Source organism: Eurytemora carolleeae, unplaced genomic scaffold (genome assembly GCF_000591075.1).
Source record: "Eurytemora carolleeae unplaced genomic scaffold, Eaff_2.0 scaffold122, whole genome shotgun sequence".
Lineage (NCBI taxonomy): Eukaryota > Metazoa > Arthropoda > Copepoda > Calanoida > Temoridae > Eurytemora > Eurytemora carolleeae.
The window spans coordinates 245,789-264,537 of record NW_019396131.1 but is presented as its reverse complement, the minus strand read 5'-3'; the positions used below and the strand labels follow the sequence as shown (position 1 = coordinate 264,537).

The 18,749-nt window shown below is 32.1% G+C and overlaps 1 protein-coding gene across 1 annotated transcript; it reads right to left on the bottom strand.

Annotated features, from left to right (window-relative positions):
• Positions 1–3,590: 3,590 nt before the first annotated feature.
• LOC111695870 (solute carrier organic anion transporter family member 4A1) lies at positions 3,591–17,323 on the bottom strand. Its single transcript, XM_023465334.1, has 11 exons — positions 16,815–17,323; positions 13,616–13,707; positions 12,611–12,680; positions 11,998–12,010; positions 11,308–11,526; positions 10,960–11,000; positions 9,716–10,037; positions 7,438–7,948; positions 6,932–7,046; positions 6,622–6,690; positions 3,591–3,816 (listed from the first exon to the last, which is right to left on the bottom strand). Exons 1-11 carry the CDS (start codon positions 17,246–17,248, stop codon positions 3,708–3,710), a joined length of 1,995 nt encoding a protein of 664 aa, XP_023321102.1. The 5' UTR covers positions 17,249–17,323; the 3' UTR covers positions 3,591–3,707.
• Positions 17,324–18,749: the final 1,426 nt, after the last annotated feature.

Sequence of the window (18,749 nt, the reverse complement as noted above, 5' to 3'; positions counted from 1 at the left end):
AGGGGTTTTTGAGTTATGATCAGATATCCAAACAAACAGAGATTACTACTTGATATACATCGGTTAATTTTATTTATGAGAAGTTGAACAGGGAAGACTAGTTCAACTATTACTCTTTTGCACTCTCGGCTACTCTTAAAGTAAATAAACTATCTTAACCTAATTCAGCTTCTTGTTATTCCTTAATTCCAACATACCAGTTGTTTTTCTTATTTTTCAAGTGATCTGATATCAATTTCTAATCTAATATTTAAGGAAAAAAGTTTTGAAAAACTAATAGCAACACATTTTTAACATGATCAAAAAGATTCAAGTTAATATGTAGTAAATGTCTTGCTCCTAAAACTGCTCTCTCTCTCTCTCTCTCTCTCTCTCTCTCTCTCTCTCTCTCTCTCACTCTCTCTGTCTTTGTAACTGAAATGATAAATTTTGATAATCATATATCTAAATTTTTTACAATTTTTTTTGTTGAATTTACATAGGTTTAGTTGTGGGTGATGCATAAATATATTTAAATAGTTGAGCATTTAGTAAATATTTCCAAAACCTTGTTCAAGAACAATGCTAAGTAAGAAATGGGCAAAACGTTTCTTATCATAAAAGGCCAAAAATTAAAAATTCGATGCAGTGGATATTTTTTAATAAAAGTTTTTTTGAGCAATTACATTTCCAATATTTTTTAGCATAAAAAACCGTCTTGGTTAAAAGAATGAATTGACTTTTTCATGATAGTTGTGTTTTGACTAGATGAAAGTAATTGTAAATTTTGTTGCAATAATTTAAGAAACTATGGCTACTAACATTCTAAGATATCTAAATACTAACAATTAGTAATTTACTTGTCATCCCTATATCCATAGGAACAGTAACAAATTAAACACAAGAAAACAATAACATAAATATTTTTGATCATAATACCGGCAAAATCAGTTGTTTTTACACTGGGTCAATCACAGATTATATAGAGAGGAATAAAGGATTTAGGAAGCTGTAATAATACAAGAATTTTTGTAAATGATTACACCAAAGTGATCCCTCAAAGATCCACAGAGTCAAAATATCTAGGGTTACTGAGAGACAGTAAAGTACACTTTATGAATGCAATGTAGAAAAGTGTCAAGGTTAATTACAACTTCAAAATCTTTTTCCAACTTTTATAATTTGTCAAGTTTTGTATTCATTTCTGCTCCTCGGAGAAAAATAAATAATTTGTATTATCTAATAAACCTCTGATCCTAGATAATCAAGAAAACTTGAGAAAAATAAATAATTTGTATTATCTAGTAAACCTCTGATCCTAGATAATCAAGAAAACTTGAGACCAGGGTGAGACATTTATTTGATTTTATGAGTATTTTAGTTGTATTCCTCTCTGTAAATATGAATCATGTGTTGGCGGAGAGGGGGGGGGATTAATGTGTATTGAATCAATGAAAACTATATCCGGTATGATAACAAAAATATTAAATAATATAATCTGCAAGAATGCTGCAAGGGTGGAGAAATTGAGTTTTTGCCACAAACTCGAATTTTCTTATCCCTTTATCTTTGCAACCTGATGGTGTACAGCTTTGAAATTTAAAACTTAAGACTATTTGATCTATCAGAATTCATAGTTAGAACTATCAAAGGTTTACAATTTTGGGCTGCACAGATATAAATTAGAAAATCAGAGTTTGTTGTAAAAAAATTATTCCTTTAATACATGTTTGGCGACTAGTCAGAAATAAAAACATGATTTAAAAAATAAATAACAGTGCTTAGAATTAATTCTATCTTGCTACAAATCCAAATAAAGAGAATCCAAATAAAGAGAATCTATTTGTAACTTTCTCATGGAAAAATTTAAGCTTCCAACTATACAATTTTGTGTGCATGCTCATTGCTCATACCTGGATCCAGATCAATGAAAATGTAAATAATTGGATATAAACAAAATTTTAAAAAGCACTGCTAAAAAATGAACAGATATAAACGAGAACTGAGAAAACTAGTGGATCTTGAAATAGATATTGCAAAAGATGTCTAAAATAATTATCTGCAATCAATAATTAAGATATTTCCAATAGATATCTAGGATATCTGCAAAAGATATCTAGGATATCTGAAAAAGATATCTAGGATATTTGCAAAAGATATCTAAAACATCTCCAATAGATATCTAAAATATCTCCAATAGATATCTAATTATCTCCAATAGATATCTAAAATATCTCCAATAGATATCTAAAATATCTCCAATAGATATCTAAAATATCTCCAATAGATATCTAAAATATCTCCAATAGATATCTAAGATATCTCCAATATATTTCTAAAAAATTTCGATATATATCTAAAACATCTGCAATAGATTTCTGATATATCTGCAGTAAATTTTTAGGATATCTGCAATATCTAGGATATCTGCAATAAATATCTACGATATCTGCAATATCTAGGATATCTGCAATAAATATCTACGATATCTGCAATATCTAGGATATTTGCAATAAATGCAATATCTAGGATATCTGCAATAAATATCTACGATATCTGCAATATCTAGGATATTTGCAATAAACATCTACGATATCTACAATAAATATCTAGGATATCTGCAATATCTAGGATATCTGCAATAAATATCTACGATATCTGCAATAGACATCTACGATAACTAAAATATCTATATCTGCAATAAATATCCAGGATATCTCCAATAGATTTCTTAGATAACTACGATATCTAGAATATCAGGTTTACTAAACGATTTAAATAAAGATACATCATACTTATATTTGATGTGAATCTAATATATAATGCTACAAGAGGGAAACTAATCACGATATTTTCAATAAACGACCTGGGGCCAAAAGTTTGCCTAATTACACCCCAAAAAAAAACAAGATAATTGGCCTGGAATAAGTTTTCTATGTTCTTTCTACGGTGTAATGGTCTTTAAAATCTTTCTACGCATTTGTGAATTATATTATTGAATTCTAACCAACATTATAGTTTAATCTAGCGCAATCCTAAGACAAATTGTTACATCCCATTCAAGATATATCCCCTGTCTTAATATAGCCCCTGTCTAGATATATCCCCTGTCTTGATATATCCCCTGTCTTGATATATCCCTTGTCATGATATATCCCTTGTCTAGATATATCCCCTCTCAAGATATATATACCCTTTCTAAATATATCCCCTGTCTAGATATATCCCCTGTCTTGATATATCCCTTGTCTTGATATATCCCCTGTCTAGATATATCCCCTGTCTAGATATATACCCTTTCTAGATATATCCTATGTCTAAATATATCCCCTGTCTAGGTATATCCCCTGTCTAGATATATCCCTTGTCTAGATATATCCCCTGTCTAGATATATCCCTTGTATAGATATTTATCTAGATATGACAAATAATCTTTGGCAAAAAAGTGATGCATTAGAATTAGAAACATCTTTTCAAAATTTGAAACTATAGATCACTTTTAATCTTGTCACAGCCGAAACCAATTTCCCTAAAAACCCTCAACCATCGTTTAACTCTTAATATTTAACAATTTAAAAGTTTTCTGTATTAATTTGGTAAATCTACTCCTGATCCTTCACAGTGTTTAATAGTGTTTTCTCCAGTTCTGTATCCTGAAGATCATTGCTTGTATACTTCTCCGTCTTGGAGTAGTCAGAACTCAACCTGGATCAATAATATACATAGTTTTATACCACAACCTTTTTCTCCGTCTCCTCCTTTTCCGGATCAGGAAGGATTGTCTCCGGTTCTGTTTCCTGAGCGTAGATCAGTTCCGAGCTCGGAGATTTGTACAACCTGAGAAAATAAACGGATAGATAAATCCGGTTACAAAGGTAGAAATGAGATAAATCTGGTTTCACATGTAGAAATTAGATAAATCCGGTTACAAAGGTAGAAATTAGATAAATCTGGTTACACAAGTAGAAATTAGATAAATCCGGTTACAAAGGTAGAAAGTAGATAAATCTGGTTGCACATGTAGAAATTAGATAAATCCGGTTACAAAGGTAGAAATTAGATAAATCCGGTTACAAAGGTAGAAATTAGATAAATCTGGTTCCACATGTAGAAATTAGATAATTCTGGTTTCACAGGTAGAAATTAGATAAATCCGGTTACAAAGGTAGAAATTAGATAAATCCGGTTACACAGGTAGAAATGAGATAAATCCGGTTACAAAGGTAGAAATTAGATAAATCTGGTTACACATGTAGAAATTAGATAAATCCGGTTTCACAGGTAGAAATTAGATAAATAAAAATTATATTAGATAAAATATTAGACTAGATAATTATTATTTTCTTTTCAATAGCTCTTCAAGAGAGGAGCCATGATTAGAAACATATAATATTTGAATCCGATATGCAATTTACGTTTGTTTGACGTCAATGAATCCGGTTACACACCGGGAAATTAGATAAATCCGGTAACACAGACAGAAATAAGATTCAAAATGTTAGTTTTAGATTAAAGATCTTCATTCTTTATCCTGTGTAAAAAAGGGATTAGTAATTAGTAATAATCATGCTAGGAGTTTATTTGTCATGAAAGCTTCCCAAATCTGCAATGTTTAATGAATCAACCTATTTAAAATACAAATTCTCAATAAAGAATATTTCCCAGATTGCATTTATGTTTTTAAGGTTGACTTTGCGGCAAAACTTTGGCCTGGGAAAAGAAACCGTAATAAAGAATTCCGGGTTAGTTCTCTTCATAGATCATTGATGAAATAAACCTAATTAGTTCTACTCTGTAGAGCAGAGTAGTTGCAATCCCATCCTTCCATTCAATTCCTTCTTCATTTCACAAAACTTGGATTTTAAGAACTAGAACCAGAAACCATTTTTTTTAAACGTTAAAATTAAGAATAAAGACTTAACATGCGTTTTTCGCAAAAATAAAAATAAAAATAAAAATACAAAAATATATGTATCTTTAATGGTAAAAATATTTAAAAATATAAAAAAATATATATATTAGGCTCTTAGGGCGCTTCGCGCCTATCTTCTTTTTCAATTGAACATATTTTTACTTTCATTTTTGTACTTTTTGTAAAACAAAAACAAAAAAGTTCGCGGATTTCATAAAAAAAATTTGGTGGATTTTTAAAATTTTATGAAAATCGAATTTTGTTTCAGGCAAAATTTTTCTAATTTTGATAATCTATAAACCTTCCCTGGTGTCATGAGAGGTCCCACACAAATGTTGGCTTGATCGGTTCAGCCATTTTGACGTTTATTGGATAAAAACAAACAGACAACATATAGATGATGTATATATCTTTAGTAGTAACATCCGTTTATGGTTATAATAAAAAAGTAGTGGGAAAAAGTCTATGATAAAAAGAATATGACTTTTTAATGGACTTGTACTTTCATTTCAGATTTCTGGTGATTTTATTTCACAGGACAGACTCTTCTTACAAATACTTTCTTTCTAATATCTTTTTCAGCTTTAATGTGTTTTTGTGTTTCTTCAAATTATGCTTATATCATGTTCTTTCCAAATCCAAATATTATTGTAGTTAGTATTCCTTAAAAAATTGTTTTAAGTTCCTCCAAAATAAATAAAATCCCCCAAAAAATGAGAGAGATAGCATTGAATTTAGTTTTTAAAGCAAATATCCAAAAAAGCATGATGATTGCAGTATTTCTACTTTAAAGGGAGTGTTCGCGAAAAATGATAGGGGGTATAGGCTTACGACGATAAATAATTGCCTATGGTCGCTACTGATCTTATTTTCTATCTGTATTGCGTCATACTGAAGAAGTAGCGTCCATACAAATTCAGAAAGTTGCAACATTCAACTCGGATCGTGAAAAAAATCAATTTAATTCCAAACACATCATCCAGATATTACAACCAACAATCAACGATAATTTTTCCACGCATTTGTATATAGTTGATACTTCATAATATTTTTTTTTCATTTTTTATGATCTGAAAGTTACTAATGTAACATTTATTCCTGTTTCGAGGATTTTTGATAATAAAGACGACAGTCTCATATTTTCCAGGAATGTTCGAAAATCCAGCAGCAGCGAAGTATTATTTAAAATATCAAAAATATCAAAAAATATCATGATCTGAATGATTTGTTTGGAATTAAATTGATTATTTTACGATCTTCAGTATAAGTCGTTTTTAACAGTTTTCTCCTTATAGACGCAGCAGATAGAAGTAAGATTAGTAGCGATCAAAAGCGCTTATTTTTCACCGTAAGTCTATAGTCTATACCCCCTTTCATTTTTCGCGAACACTCCCTTTCAGGTCGTTATCGGAGTCTAATATTTTCTTATGACTACTGTATTCTTAAATATTATTTTGTCAAATTATTATTCCTGTTTTAGTGTTTACGCGAGTGAAAACATTGTTCATCTGTTTATACGGTAAACCCAATACACTATAGTGCTTTCAAGCTATCAAGTCCTGTCTGGATACCATCAAACATAGCCTTGAATTTGATATCTCATATAACATATTAAACTTGTGATTTGGGATAAATTTTTACATCATGTAACTCAGATAATATAGATTTCAAAATTTATATATTTACAATATATACTTCTATATATTTACAATATATATAAATATCTGTACCTGACTCCGAAAAGAAATGCTATGATTGAGAGTCCCTTGCAGCAAGCTGTCAGACTCATAATAAAGGAACTAAGGAGGAGAACTCATTGTAAACAAAACAAAGACAACAATATGAAATGTAGCAGAACATTGATAATTGGTAATTTCAGCAACACAACGGTATAAAAATACATGATCCTTTAGTCCTTCTCTCGGGCATATCTTGGGTTTTCTTAAATCCAGATAATAGCTCTGTTTAAAAATCAGTCAGGTTTAGGACCATTTCATTCAGAATTAGGACGTTATTCCGAATATTTTTGGGTTCTCTTTCCTAAGGTTTGAGTTGTCGTAGATTAGACAATTTTCAGGACCATTACATCCTTCTCTCCAATGGTTGCAATTAGAATCAAACGTTCTTCCCATGGCAACCGGACCCGGGATAGTTCCTAGATAAAAATCAATATTTCCAACCAAACTAAGGCTTAAACGTAGAAAAGAATTTGTACTACTACGGGGTATCTGACAAAATGCAAAGATCCAGATCCCGAAGTTTTCACTACAACAATATGGAAGAAATGGAAGAAAGGTCAGCTGTTAAAACTACAGTATTAGAGGAATTAAGATCGGAACTTCAAAGACTACCGAATTACAAGGCTATTATCTAATATTATGGTTAAGAAGAAAGTTGTGTTTGAAGACATAACAAAATGTTGATAAATCTAAAAAAAAGTGTTTCGATCTTTCATCAGATTCACAAAAATTATGGAGAAGTGATTTTTGGAAAATATGGAGTGAAGTTACGAATTTGTATAAAGATTAATATTTATCATTTAATACCTAGAAGTCTAATGAAGAGCCACTGCACCCCAAGAGCTAATGATCTGACCGATGGATCAACGCAACGCAGCGTGGCGGTCAACGAGGGCATATTTGCCAAGAATGTGATGAGCATTGTAAAGAAGAATGATGTTAGGAATATAGGAAGGTAGGTACAGTTGGACGGACAGAGTCCAGGTACTCCTTCAACCTCACTCAGGGATACAGGTTCCCATGTATTGGTCTGCTCTATGGGTAGGGTTAGCACTGAGCAGGAGCAGTTTACGTATCCTCCTGTAGCAGGGTTTATATCTGTACACCCGGCCCAACAAGGATTATAATATTGTTCTCCGTTGAGACAGAGAGGATTAAAGTTATAGAGCTCACATTCACAATCCTGGGCACACCCTTCTACATCTCCGGGTTGGGTTCCGTGTATCTTCATCTCCACCGAGCAGCCAGCTAGCAGACCAATTGCTGCTAGGATAGCGAAGAACTGTGTGATGCTGGTCAGCTTTAGTAATCCAGGAACCTGGCAGGAAGAGAGAAGTTTAGAAATTAAAGTTTTTATTTTGTAAGTTTTATGGTTCTCTAGATATGAGACTTATTCAAAACCCAGACCCAGTCCCTTATCTCCAAGCCAAACCAAGTGAATATTGATTTTTTTTTATCAAATATTTATTATTTTTTCGTAAAGAACCTTGTCCAACTTTCTGGAACTATTTTTAATGGAAAACTAAAATCCATGTAAAAAATTCCTTTGTTTGGTAAAATCTTGATATTTCAAACTTATATTGTTTGATATAAAAGAAGTCATAGTTTGAAATATCTAAGGGAATATTTTCATATAAAGAATTAGTGACTTTCGTTAATAATTAATTGTCATTCTTTTCAGAAGTTTTAATATATAAAAACGTCTTAGGACTCCTTGACGGTTTAACCTACAGATCCTTAAATAGATCGTAAGAATCTTTTCATTATAAAAATTCATAAATCATTGTAATAATTTATATGTTATTATCCATTTCATTTTTTAGGAAATAAAGAGTTTCTCTGCATTATCGGTTTTGATTTAAGGGTTATCCCGCTGTCTATCTGTTCATTATTGAGAACCTTGTTGACAACAAAAGTATAATAATTTACCTGAAACTAGATGCCCTGGAAGGAAGCCTGGATGTGCAGACCTGGAAATTATTAAACTTGTAAAAATTACAATAAATCGAATTTTACTATAAAACAAACAAAACCTTAATCTTAAAATATTATTTTCAATATTCAATATGACAGAAAATGCATACGTAAAACTTTATTTTCAAGTCATAGAATAAAGCAAATAGATTCTAGACAATAGATGGCAACGTAGAATTTGTACACTCTCAGTACAGCTGTATTCTTACGTCACAAGTGTCAAACCATTTTTTGTGTCCAACTATAGATAATAGTGATAATTTTAGAATGAAGGTATTATCTTACAGTAAGATAAGTGCAATTTTATGTGTTCTTTAGTTTTTGTTTTTACAGTTTTTTAATTAATCTTTGAAAACATGTCAACTAATGTGAGAAAATTTCGTTTTCCTTGTATATTTGACAGTTGTGACGTCGTGTATAATTGATCCATTTCTCTGTTGCCACCTATTGTATTTGATAATCTATTTTGTATTAAGATTTTAAAAAGAGTTTTCATTAAAAAACAAATGCATGATAAAAATACAGTGTTACCCACAAAGGAAGGAACTTTATGGACGACCTGAAATTTTGCAAATATTGAGGCTGAATATAGTCGGCTGCCATTAAGGCTAAATATAGTCGGCTGCCATTAAGGCTAAATATAGTCGGCTGCCATTAAGGCTAAATATAGTCGGCTGCCATTAAGGCTGAATATAGTCGGCCGCTATTAAGGCTAAATATAGTCGGCTGCCGTTAAGGCTGAATATAGTCGGCTGCCATTAAGGCTAAATATAGTCGGCTGCCGAAATGGCTGAATATAGTCGGCTGCCATTAAGGCTGAATATAGTCGGCTGCCTTGAATAAAGTGTAAAACTGCGGGAAAATATTATTGTCACTGAAGTCTTATTATTTGTGAGTAACTCAATATAAAACCCCATGGAGAATATTGAGGAACTGTAACCTGGTCTCCAGGTGGGTCCTGAACCCCTGGTAGGGAGGAGGGAAGCATGAAGATTGAGAAGGCAAGGATGATTGAGAATATTCCACAGATTAGAAATCCAAGCCACCAGGCGCCAACCCAATCCGACTCACGGGCCCATTCCTCCATTTGGACACTGACAAAAAGGTTCTCCTTAAGTGCAAACTTTTTCACAATCATCCCGCCGAGTAAAGTTCCCCCGCCGCCTGCCACAACACTGATAACTCCAACATTAATCGCCGCCTGGGACTCGGAGAGACTAAACGTATTCTGTAGCAGTTTAGGAAGAAAGGTTGCTAGTCCTTGCATGAGAAACCCTTCACTAGCTCCGGCCAGACTGATGGCAACAAAGGTTGGGTTTGTGAACAGTATACAAAGAGCTGCGATCAACTCCTTCCCAACAGGAAGAGCTCCGCCTCCTGCTCTCAGGTCGAAATCATCATGGAGCTTAACAGATTTAGCCTTGAAACTAGATCTGAAATAATATAAACTTTAGTTTAGATATTTATCAGCTTCACCGCACCATTAAACGATCGATTGAAAATGAAGTCAAATATCGGAAAAATATTGTTTTCAATAGAATAGTAATGTCATTGTTAAAGAAGGTAAAACCAAGAATAAAAGTAAATATTCTGGGGAAAATATAAAAAAGAAACAACGAGAAAGCATTATAGTTAATGTGCTTAGTGTCTGGTGTTAATAGTTAATTAGAATAAGAAAAACAAGACAAACTTTAAGAGTCAACAAACTGCAGTACTGCGACAACATTGGGGGATTCTCTTCATATTTATACAAAATGGTTTCTCATGAAATTAAGAATTTAGGAAATGGAAGAGGAAAGAGCAGATACAAAAGGTTAATTATCTTAGAAATAGGAAGGTTTTTAGAGAAGGGTTGGAAGAATAAAATAAAATAAAATTAGAGAATTCGAAATTTAGGGTCAGGTTTTCTGGAATAAAGGAATTAAGTCTTTGCCACAAATCCCAATTTTCTAATACCTATATTTCTACAACCAAATGATGTAAACCTCTGATATTTCAAACTTATATTGTTTGATATAAAAGAAGTCATAGTTTGAAATATCTAAGGGAATATTTTCATATAAAGAATTAGTGACTTTCGTTAATAATTAATTGTCATTCTTTTCAGAAGTTTTAATATATAAAAACGTCTTAGGACTCCTTGACGGTTTAACCTACAGATCCTTAAATAGATCGTAAGAATCTTTTCATTATAAAAATTCATAAATCATTGTAATAATTTATATGTTATTATCCATTTCATTTTTTAGGAAATAAAGAGTTTCTCTGCATTATCGGTTTTGATTTAAGGGTTATCCCGCTGTCTATCTGTTCATTATTGAGAACCTTGTTGACAACAAAAGTATAATAATTTACCTGAAACTAGATGCCCTGGAAGGAAGCCTGGATGTGCAGACCTGGAAATTATTAAACTTGTAAAAATTACAATAAATCGAATTTTACTATAAAACAAACAAAACCTTAATCTTAAAATATTATTTTCAATATTCAATATGACAGAAAATGCATACGTAAAACTTTATTTTCAAGTCATAGAATAAAGCAAATAGATTCTAGACAATAGATGGCAACGTAGAATTTGTACACTCTCAGTAAAGCTGTATTCTTACGTCACAAGTGTCAAACCATTTTTNTTGTGATATATATATATATATATATATTATATGGACAATATTTAGTTTTGCATTATTTTTCTCACCTAGCGAAGTCAGTATGGATATTCAGCAACTGTCCCCCAATACCGTATCCTATCGCCGGTCCAACGATTGCCATTGTATAGAATACTCCGAGATAAAAAGCTGAGTTTCCAGTTCCAACATTCTCATCTATATATGTAACTCCGAGGGTGTAGAGAGGAGCAGCTCCTGCTCCATGGAGCAGCTGAGCTCCCATGAATATAAACTTGAACTTGTTGTCTCCACTCTGAAAATATAATGGTTGCTCACAGATTATATAAGAAAATTGTCAAAATTATGTCTGGAGTTAGGACTTTTTAGGGCGTCTTCATGACTAACACATAAAATAGAAAAAGGCAATCATTTGAAAAGGGACTTTGGCAAGCTCACATGGTTCATTGATATATGTTTTCTCAGATGTCCGAACCTGTAGGCTTCAGCAATTTTAGTTTCAAAGTTTTTATATTTGTATAGACTATAGAGGGATTAAAAAACAGTTCATTAGAAACAACAAAGCGGCCAGACTGATGGCAACAAAGGTTGGGTTTGTTATTACCAATCAAGAGCGAATAGGCAGTTCAGTTTACCCTGAAATTACCCAAATAAGTGAACGGTCCCTTTAAGAATTGAAAATATAAAGTGTTGGCCTTGAAGAGATAAATGCAGAGAGTAGTGCAGTGTTGAATATTTATAATTCTACAGGTTTTCTTTAGAATACATAGGCATACAACCTCAATAGTCAACAATATATTATTTATATTAACAACAACAAAGGGGATTAAGTTCTTTTAAAAACAAAAAATATCCTTAGTGTTCAGGAACAGATCGCAATAATAGAATCAAAGGAATTAAGTCTTTGCAACAAATTCAAATTTTAGAACATCTTTGCAACTTTCAAACTTAGAAATTATTTGATCTAATAGAATTCATAGTTTGAAATATCTCAGGTCTATGACATTGCGTTGCAAAGGAATTGAGTCTTTGTCACAAACTCTAACTTTCAAATCCCTTTATCTTTATAACTCAATGTTACATAAGACCTTAAATATTCCCAACTATAAATTTTGTTAGATTAAATAATTCAAACTTGAAATATCTGAGGTTTACACCATTAGGTCGCAAAGATATAGAGATTAGAAAATTTGAGTTTGTGGCAAAAACTTTATTCGTGTAAGGATTAGAAAATCGAAGATTGTGGCAAAAACTAGATTTTTTGGTAAATATTGACCATAAAAATTAAATCAACTCATGCTTTTTGGGCCTTGCTGCCCTATCTTGACAATTCCTGCATTATTCAAGAGTCAGGTATTTAGCAGCAGTATAATATAAACAATTCCATCCCTAGTCCCATCAAGAGTATCCCGCCTCCAATCCAGGCAGGTTTACTTCCGGTTCCTCGGCCTGTACAAACCAAAATATCCGGATTCAGTCTTTTCTAAAGGAACTGTTTAAGAATTTATAGAAGAGGGACTACTTTTAATTAAATCAATACTATTATTTTTTTAAATAATAATAAAAAAGCAGCGGCCCGGTTCATATCTTAAAAACCTCTTAAGTGAACATATAATATCAGCATTAAAAATATTAGTTTTTTTAACCCGTTTTTTTAAAAGGAGACAAAGGTTAAGTATTAAGTATATCTTAAAAAGTAAAATTTTAACAAAATGTTAATTATTTGCTCCACGCACCTCATACAAGACAATACTGGCACAAAATAAGTTATACGGACATACACAAAGGTTAGAGGGGGGGGGGGCGACGATGAACTAGCCCCCAACTCTACCGAACATCATTTCACCTCCTTGAAAGTGAGAAACTTTAAAACTTGGTTTTGGTTTACCCCCTCCTGTTTAAATATATCTCTTTTAGTGTATATGTTCATGAAACGAAACCATTTTGTTGCACTAGAATTGAGGCGTGCAAAATCTGTGCAAAAAACTAACCGCAAAATTAGAAAGTCTTGAATTTTACAGTTCAGCGTAAAAATTGTTTAAAGGTTTTGCAATTTAGTGCAAATATAGAGCTTCAAAGTAATTTTCCATTAAATCATTACCATAAAGGATTCTCAACGATACCAATTAATCGTTTAAATGAAAACATACATCAAATAATGCTTATCTAAAACTTGATCTGTTGATTTCTACAACAAAAGTTGAAAAAATAAATCCCAAATTTGATATTTTACAAGAGATAAGAGTCCGAAAGATGTCGTTGAGAACAGTTTTGGCACATATTTAAAAAAAGGTTTCATTATTTATACGTTTTCAATCCCGTTAATCTAAACTTTTGTTCCAATAAGGTAAAAGTGAGGATGAGTTCCAGGTTTGGTTTATTTCCTCCAAGATATGAGACCGGGAGAAGACAGATGAAGGACGCAATATCGTAGCTGCTGGCGATAAAACCACTCTCTGTTGATCGGATCCCAAACCTGAAGAAGAAAAATCAAAGTTAGTAAGACAAATTTAACTATATTGTTATTGCAAAATGTGGTTTTATATTTTCTAAAATCTTTATCTTACATTGAATATTCAAGACATATCTCCGAAATATTGAATATTCAAGACAGATCTCCGAAATATTAGATATTCAAGACATATCTCCGAAATATTGAATATTCAAGAAAGATCTTAGATATATTGAATATTCAAGACATATCTCCGAAATATTGAATATTCAAGACATATCTCCGAAATATTGAATATTCAAGACATATCTCCAAAAAATTGAATATTCAAGACATATCTCCGAAATATTGAATAATCAAGACAGATCTCCGAAATATTGAATATTCAAGACAGATCTCCAAAATATGAATAATTAAGACAGATCTCCAAAATATGAATAATAAAGACAGATCTCCAAAAAATTGATTATCCAAGAAAGATCTCCGAAATATTGAAGATTCAAGAAAGATCTAAGAAATATTGAATATTCAAGAAATATCTCCGAAATATTGAATATTTTATATTTTTAAACCATATAATTTAATTTTCACCCTAAATCCCCATTGTTTCTAAAAAAAAATTTGATATTACAATCTCCCCTTTCCTAGTTGCGCCTTTGGGCAAGTTTAGTTACCTATAATTTAATTATTAACCATATCAGGGCAGGGCTTTTTTGTCTAATATATGCTGGGGCGCCCCCTCCCCCCTCCTATGATTTTGCCCTTAGAGTTGAGATAGGAGAATGTGATAAATGTCTCTAGTCCAACTTTTCAAGGCCTGCTCAATAAAAAAAATTAGACCTGTAACTGTAATGGTTAGGGTGCAAAGGAGGACTTAAAAAAGTTCAAAAAGTACGTCGGAAAAATGTAAAGAAATAATTACTTTTAGTTTTGACAAATATTACATGTGACACATGTTAGTACATCCATTTTTCAAGGGTCTTTTAAATATATAAGCTTAATTAATAAAAAAGTTATTCAGCACTTTTGATTTTTTGAAACACCGACCCGTCCGACTGTCATCAAGCCTACTCTTTGCATTAAAAGAATAGCAATATTTGTTCACAACTTTGATGTTGAAAAAGTGAATAAGTTTAAGCGTTCTAATGTCAGCCATTTTTAAGGTATTTAGAAAAACACAGGGGGTGGGTGGAAAACACCACCCCCACACAGCTTAAAATTTGGAAGGGTACCCCGCGTGGGTCTTATAAGCTTAAAACCATTTTTTTAGCCGTGAATCCTAAAATCATAATTTAATAACAAGCGCTGATAAACGGCGGAAGTAATAATGACTATGAATAATAATATAAACCTGGGCCCTATAGTAACTTAAAAATGCATCCCAAAATACCTGTCAATGGAAAGCGACTTTTCAAGGCATATAAACATGAAAAAAATAAAGTCTCATAAGTCGTCTTCCTTTCAAATATTCACTTACTTCACTCACAACATAATAAATAGACAACAACCGGGTCAAATTAAATTCTTCATAAATATGCATGACGCAATCTTGACAGAAGAAAAACTACATTTTATGCAGAATTACTGGTTTGATTTTACGACCTTATAACTCCTTTCAATTATACATCGAAGACATATATGAGAAATAAAATTGTTTGGGTGCCAAAGATCGGTTTTTACATTTAATCTTTTCAATAACTTTTAGAAGAAAAGTATGTTCTCGAAAAGGAACAAGTTTTAACTAAAATTAAATTTGAAAAAAAAATAAAAAAATTCAATTATCGTGATAATAAATGCTATTTCATCGATCAACGTAAGAGAAAAGAACCGTTATTGACCAACCACTAAACAGAAGAGAAGGTCAAATTTACGACTTTGTAAAATCCTAGCTTCTTAAGTTTTGACGTACACACAAGTATCAGAACAACAGACTTTTTTATTGCAATTAAACATGAAAAATTTTAATCTAAAATAAAACTTACTTTAATTTGACGTGGTTTCATGGATTCGATATTTTGGATGAAATGTTTAGGACCTGTATAACTGTCTAAAATGAATTCATGCTGTTCCGACCAAATTTGAAGAAAATAAACAAATCTGTCCAATATAGTTTAAGCAGAGTTTAACATTTTTCAAAACTAGAATATCGTAGAAAATGGAGAAATACTAGGAGTCAAACAAAACAATGTTCTTCCTATAGGACTTTCTTCCATCAATCAATCAACATTAACAACATGGTTTTCAATCAATGACGATGAAAAGAGAAGGACACTTTCCAGCATGAAAATCAATATATTCTCATTCATTTTTATATTTTTTCATATTAAAAAAATACAATGATAAAGAGATTTAAGTTGAATAAATAATTGATAAATGAAAGAACTAGTTTTTGGATATTCATATATTTAGAATTACTAAATAAATATATTTGTTTCATATATGCAAATACTTCTCTGGCCCTAACTTTACTTTAAATAAAAAAGATGAAATAAATCCTTATTTCTAATAAACTTATAGCTTATGTACGATTTTTTAAAAGGCCTCATACTATGTTCTTCTAGTGTTCTGTTCAAAATTTAAGATAATAGACTTTTAAATCAGTTTCTATTAATAATTGTATTGAATTTTAATTCAACGGCTGCCATTTTTTATATTATTATAAAAACATAACGATGAAGCTTTCGCAGATTTCTTCGTTTTTAATGGTAGATTTCTCAAAAATATAAAACTCGAAATAATTTGTATGCAACATTTTTTAGTTCTGAACGGTCATTATTACCCTTCCCTTTGGTCGTTTCCACCAAAAATGTGGGACTAATCGGCTCAGCCGTTTTGACGTTTATTGGATACAAACAAACCAAAAGATAAATCATAATAAATAGTTTTTAGAAGGTGAAACCGATTTTTAAGTTTATCTCTGTTTGGTTATAAAGCATGATAAAAATAATGAAAACCAAAACTCCCAAATCAATGTTTACAAAAATGTGTACTGCAGTTTCTTTAAGGGATATCAACAAAATTCGAGATTGTTTACGTTTCTACCAGAAACTGCAGTTCACTTTATTTTTGTAAACAAAGCTTTGATGGTTCCTGATGTATCTTCCCTCCCCTGCAGCAGGAGGATAACCTACCGTTTCTCTAGACTACTGATCACAACGTTGATCAGACCGTTGACGAGGATACCCTGCACTGCTCCTGCTAGACAGAGAAGGGTAACGATCAACACGATCATCCGCCGCCTTGATTTTATCTCCGCCCTTTCCGCCTTCATCAGGGATCGATCCCTCTCCTCAATCCCTGCATTTCTCACGGTTGGATTCACATGTAAAGGGTTTTGCTCCAGATCTGGATTACTCACACAGGATTCGCACGCTTTTAAATCTTTTGCATGTTCACTGTTTGAGTTTCCATCTAAATGTTCGAGTTCGATTTCCCGGTAGGAGATGGGACGGTCGGAATCATAAGGGTTGGATGAATCAACTTGGGTCACCTCTGTATTAATACTAGCGGAGCTGGTTCGGAGGGAAGATTGGATTTCAACCCCGCAGGGTTCTCTTTTATCCATAATATCCAGGGCATGTGAGTTCCTTCGTCCCGATTCCTCTGAACTGAAACCTTCGTACAGTGTGACAGCTGCTCTCTCTCTCTCTCTCTCTCTCTCTCTGCAGCTCCTTTCCTTTCCTATCCCTACACACACAGGACTAAGGATGAGTAAACTGAAAAATGTCCTTGTACTTTTAAACTTAATCAGCCGATAATCGATTGATTTTGTCCTAAACCACCAATTGTTCGATTTAATCATCAATCGATATCGCTTTGTTGTTTCTTTATTAAAAAATTAGAATACCAACGTAAAAAAAATAAAAGAATAAAAGAATTTCCATCCAAATGAAAAATAAGCTTTCGTATGAAATGGTTAAAATGTAAAAATGTTTATATTATATAAGTGTTGTGTTATGTAAGGGTTGGTATGTTTATCAATGAATGGAGATCCTGCACTGCAGTACTGTTCCCCTGCAGTATACACTGCGCATGTTCTAACTCTAATATTCTCTTGTCAGGAGAAGATAAAAGGAAGGTTTCAATAGAATATTTATCTATTGATGAATAAAACATTTCTTTGGCTGAATATTGGAAAATATTGTCCGGCCAACTTTTCATTGCTATATAAGTTTCTTAAACTTAGGGGGGCTGATTTCTCGCCTAAAACTTAATATTTTTTCAATTCTTATCATTACAACCTACAGAAATTTAAAACAATCAATTCTGTTTGATCAAATAGTCAAAGTTTGAAATATCAGAGGTTTACATCATCTGGTTCTAAAGATATGGTGATAAGAAAACCCTAGTTTAATGTGAGGAATCGGTTTCTTTTTTAGACATATTAAAATTATTACCAAAAAAAAACTATCGGATTCGGTCAACCCTGCTCTGAATAAAGACTCATTATCTCTCGGGGATGAAAATCATCAGCCAACCTGCAAAATAAACCTTTTCAAAGCCAAGATAGATCCAGAACGGGCTTAAAAAGACAATAATCTGTATAAAGGTAATCAATATAACCCATAAATCGGACTTTTTACCGCCCTGTACCCTACCGTATGCATTGAAACAAAAATTTATATTTCAATAAATCCTTAATATTTTTATTCCTTAAAAACCACAAAATTTCATGGTGATCGTCTCGAAAATGAGAGTGCTCGGAAAAAAAACCTAGAAGGGGGTTTAATGGTTAACGAATCAGTACAAGCTTTCTATTCTCTCAATCTCTTTAGTTTTGTTTCTCCTTCTATTGTTTAAATCTGTCAAAGTGTATTTTTTTTCAATATTTATAAAATCTGTTTTACTTCTTAGTTCATCCCAGTTACGTTTCTCCTTCTATCCTCGTAATCCATGGCTTTGCTTCTCCTCATATTCTCTCATATCCTTCTCCTCGAACCATTTTAATCCGTCTTAGTTTCCCTTCTTCATATCTTCTCTTTATACGTTCTAACTTTGTTTCCCTACAATTCTCTGAATCCATTCTATTTTGTTCTCCTTCTATTATTTTAATCCGTCCTAGTTTC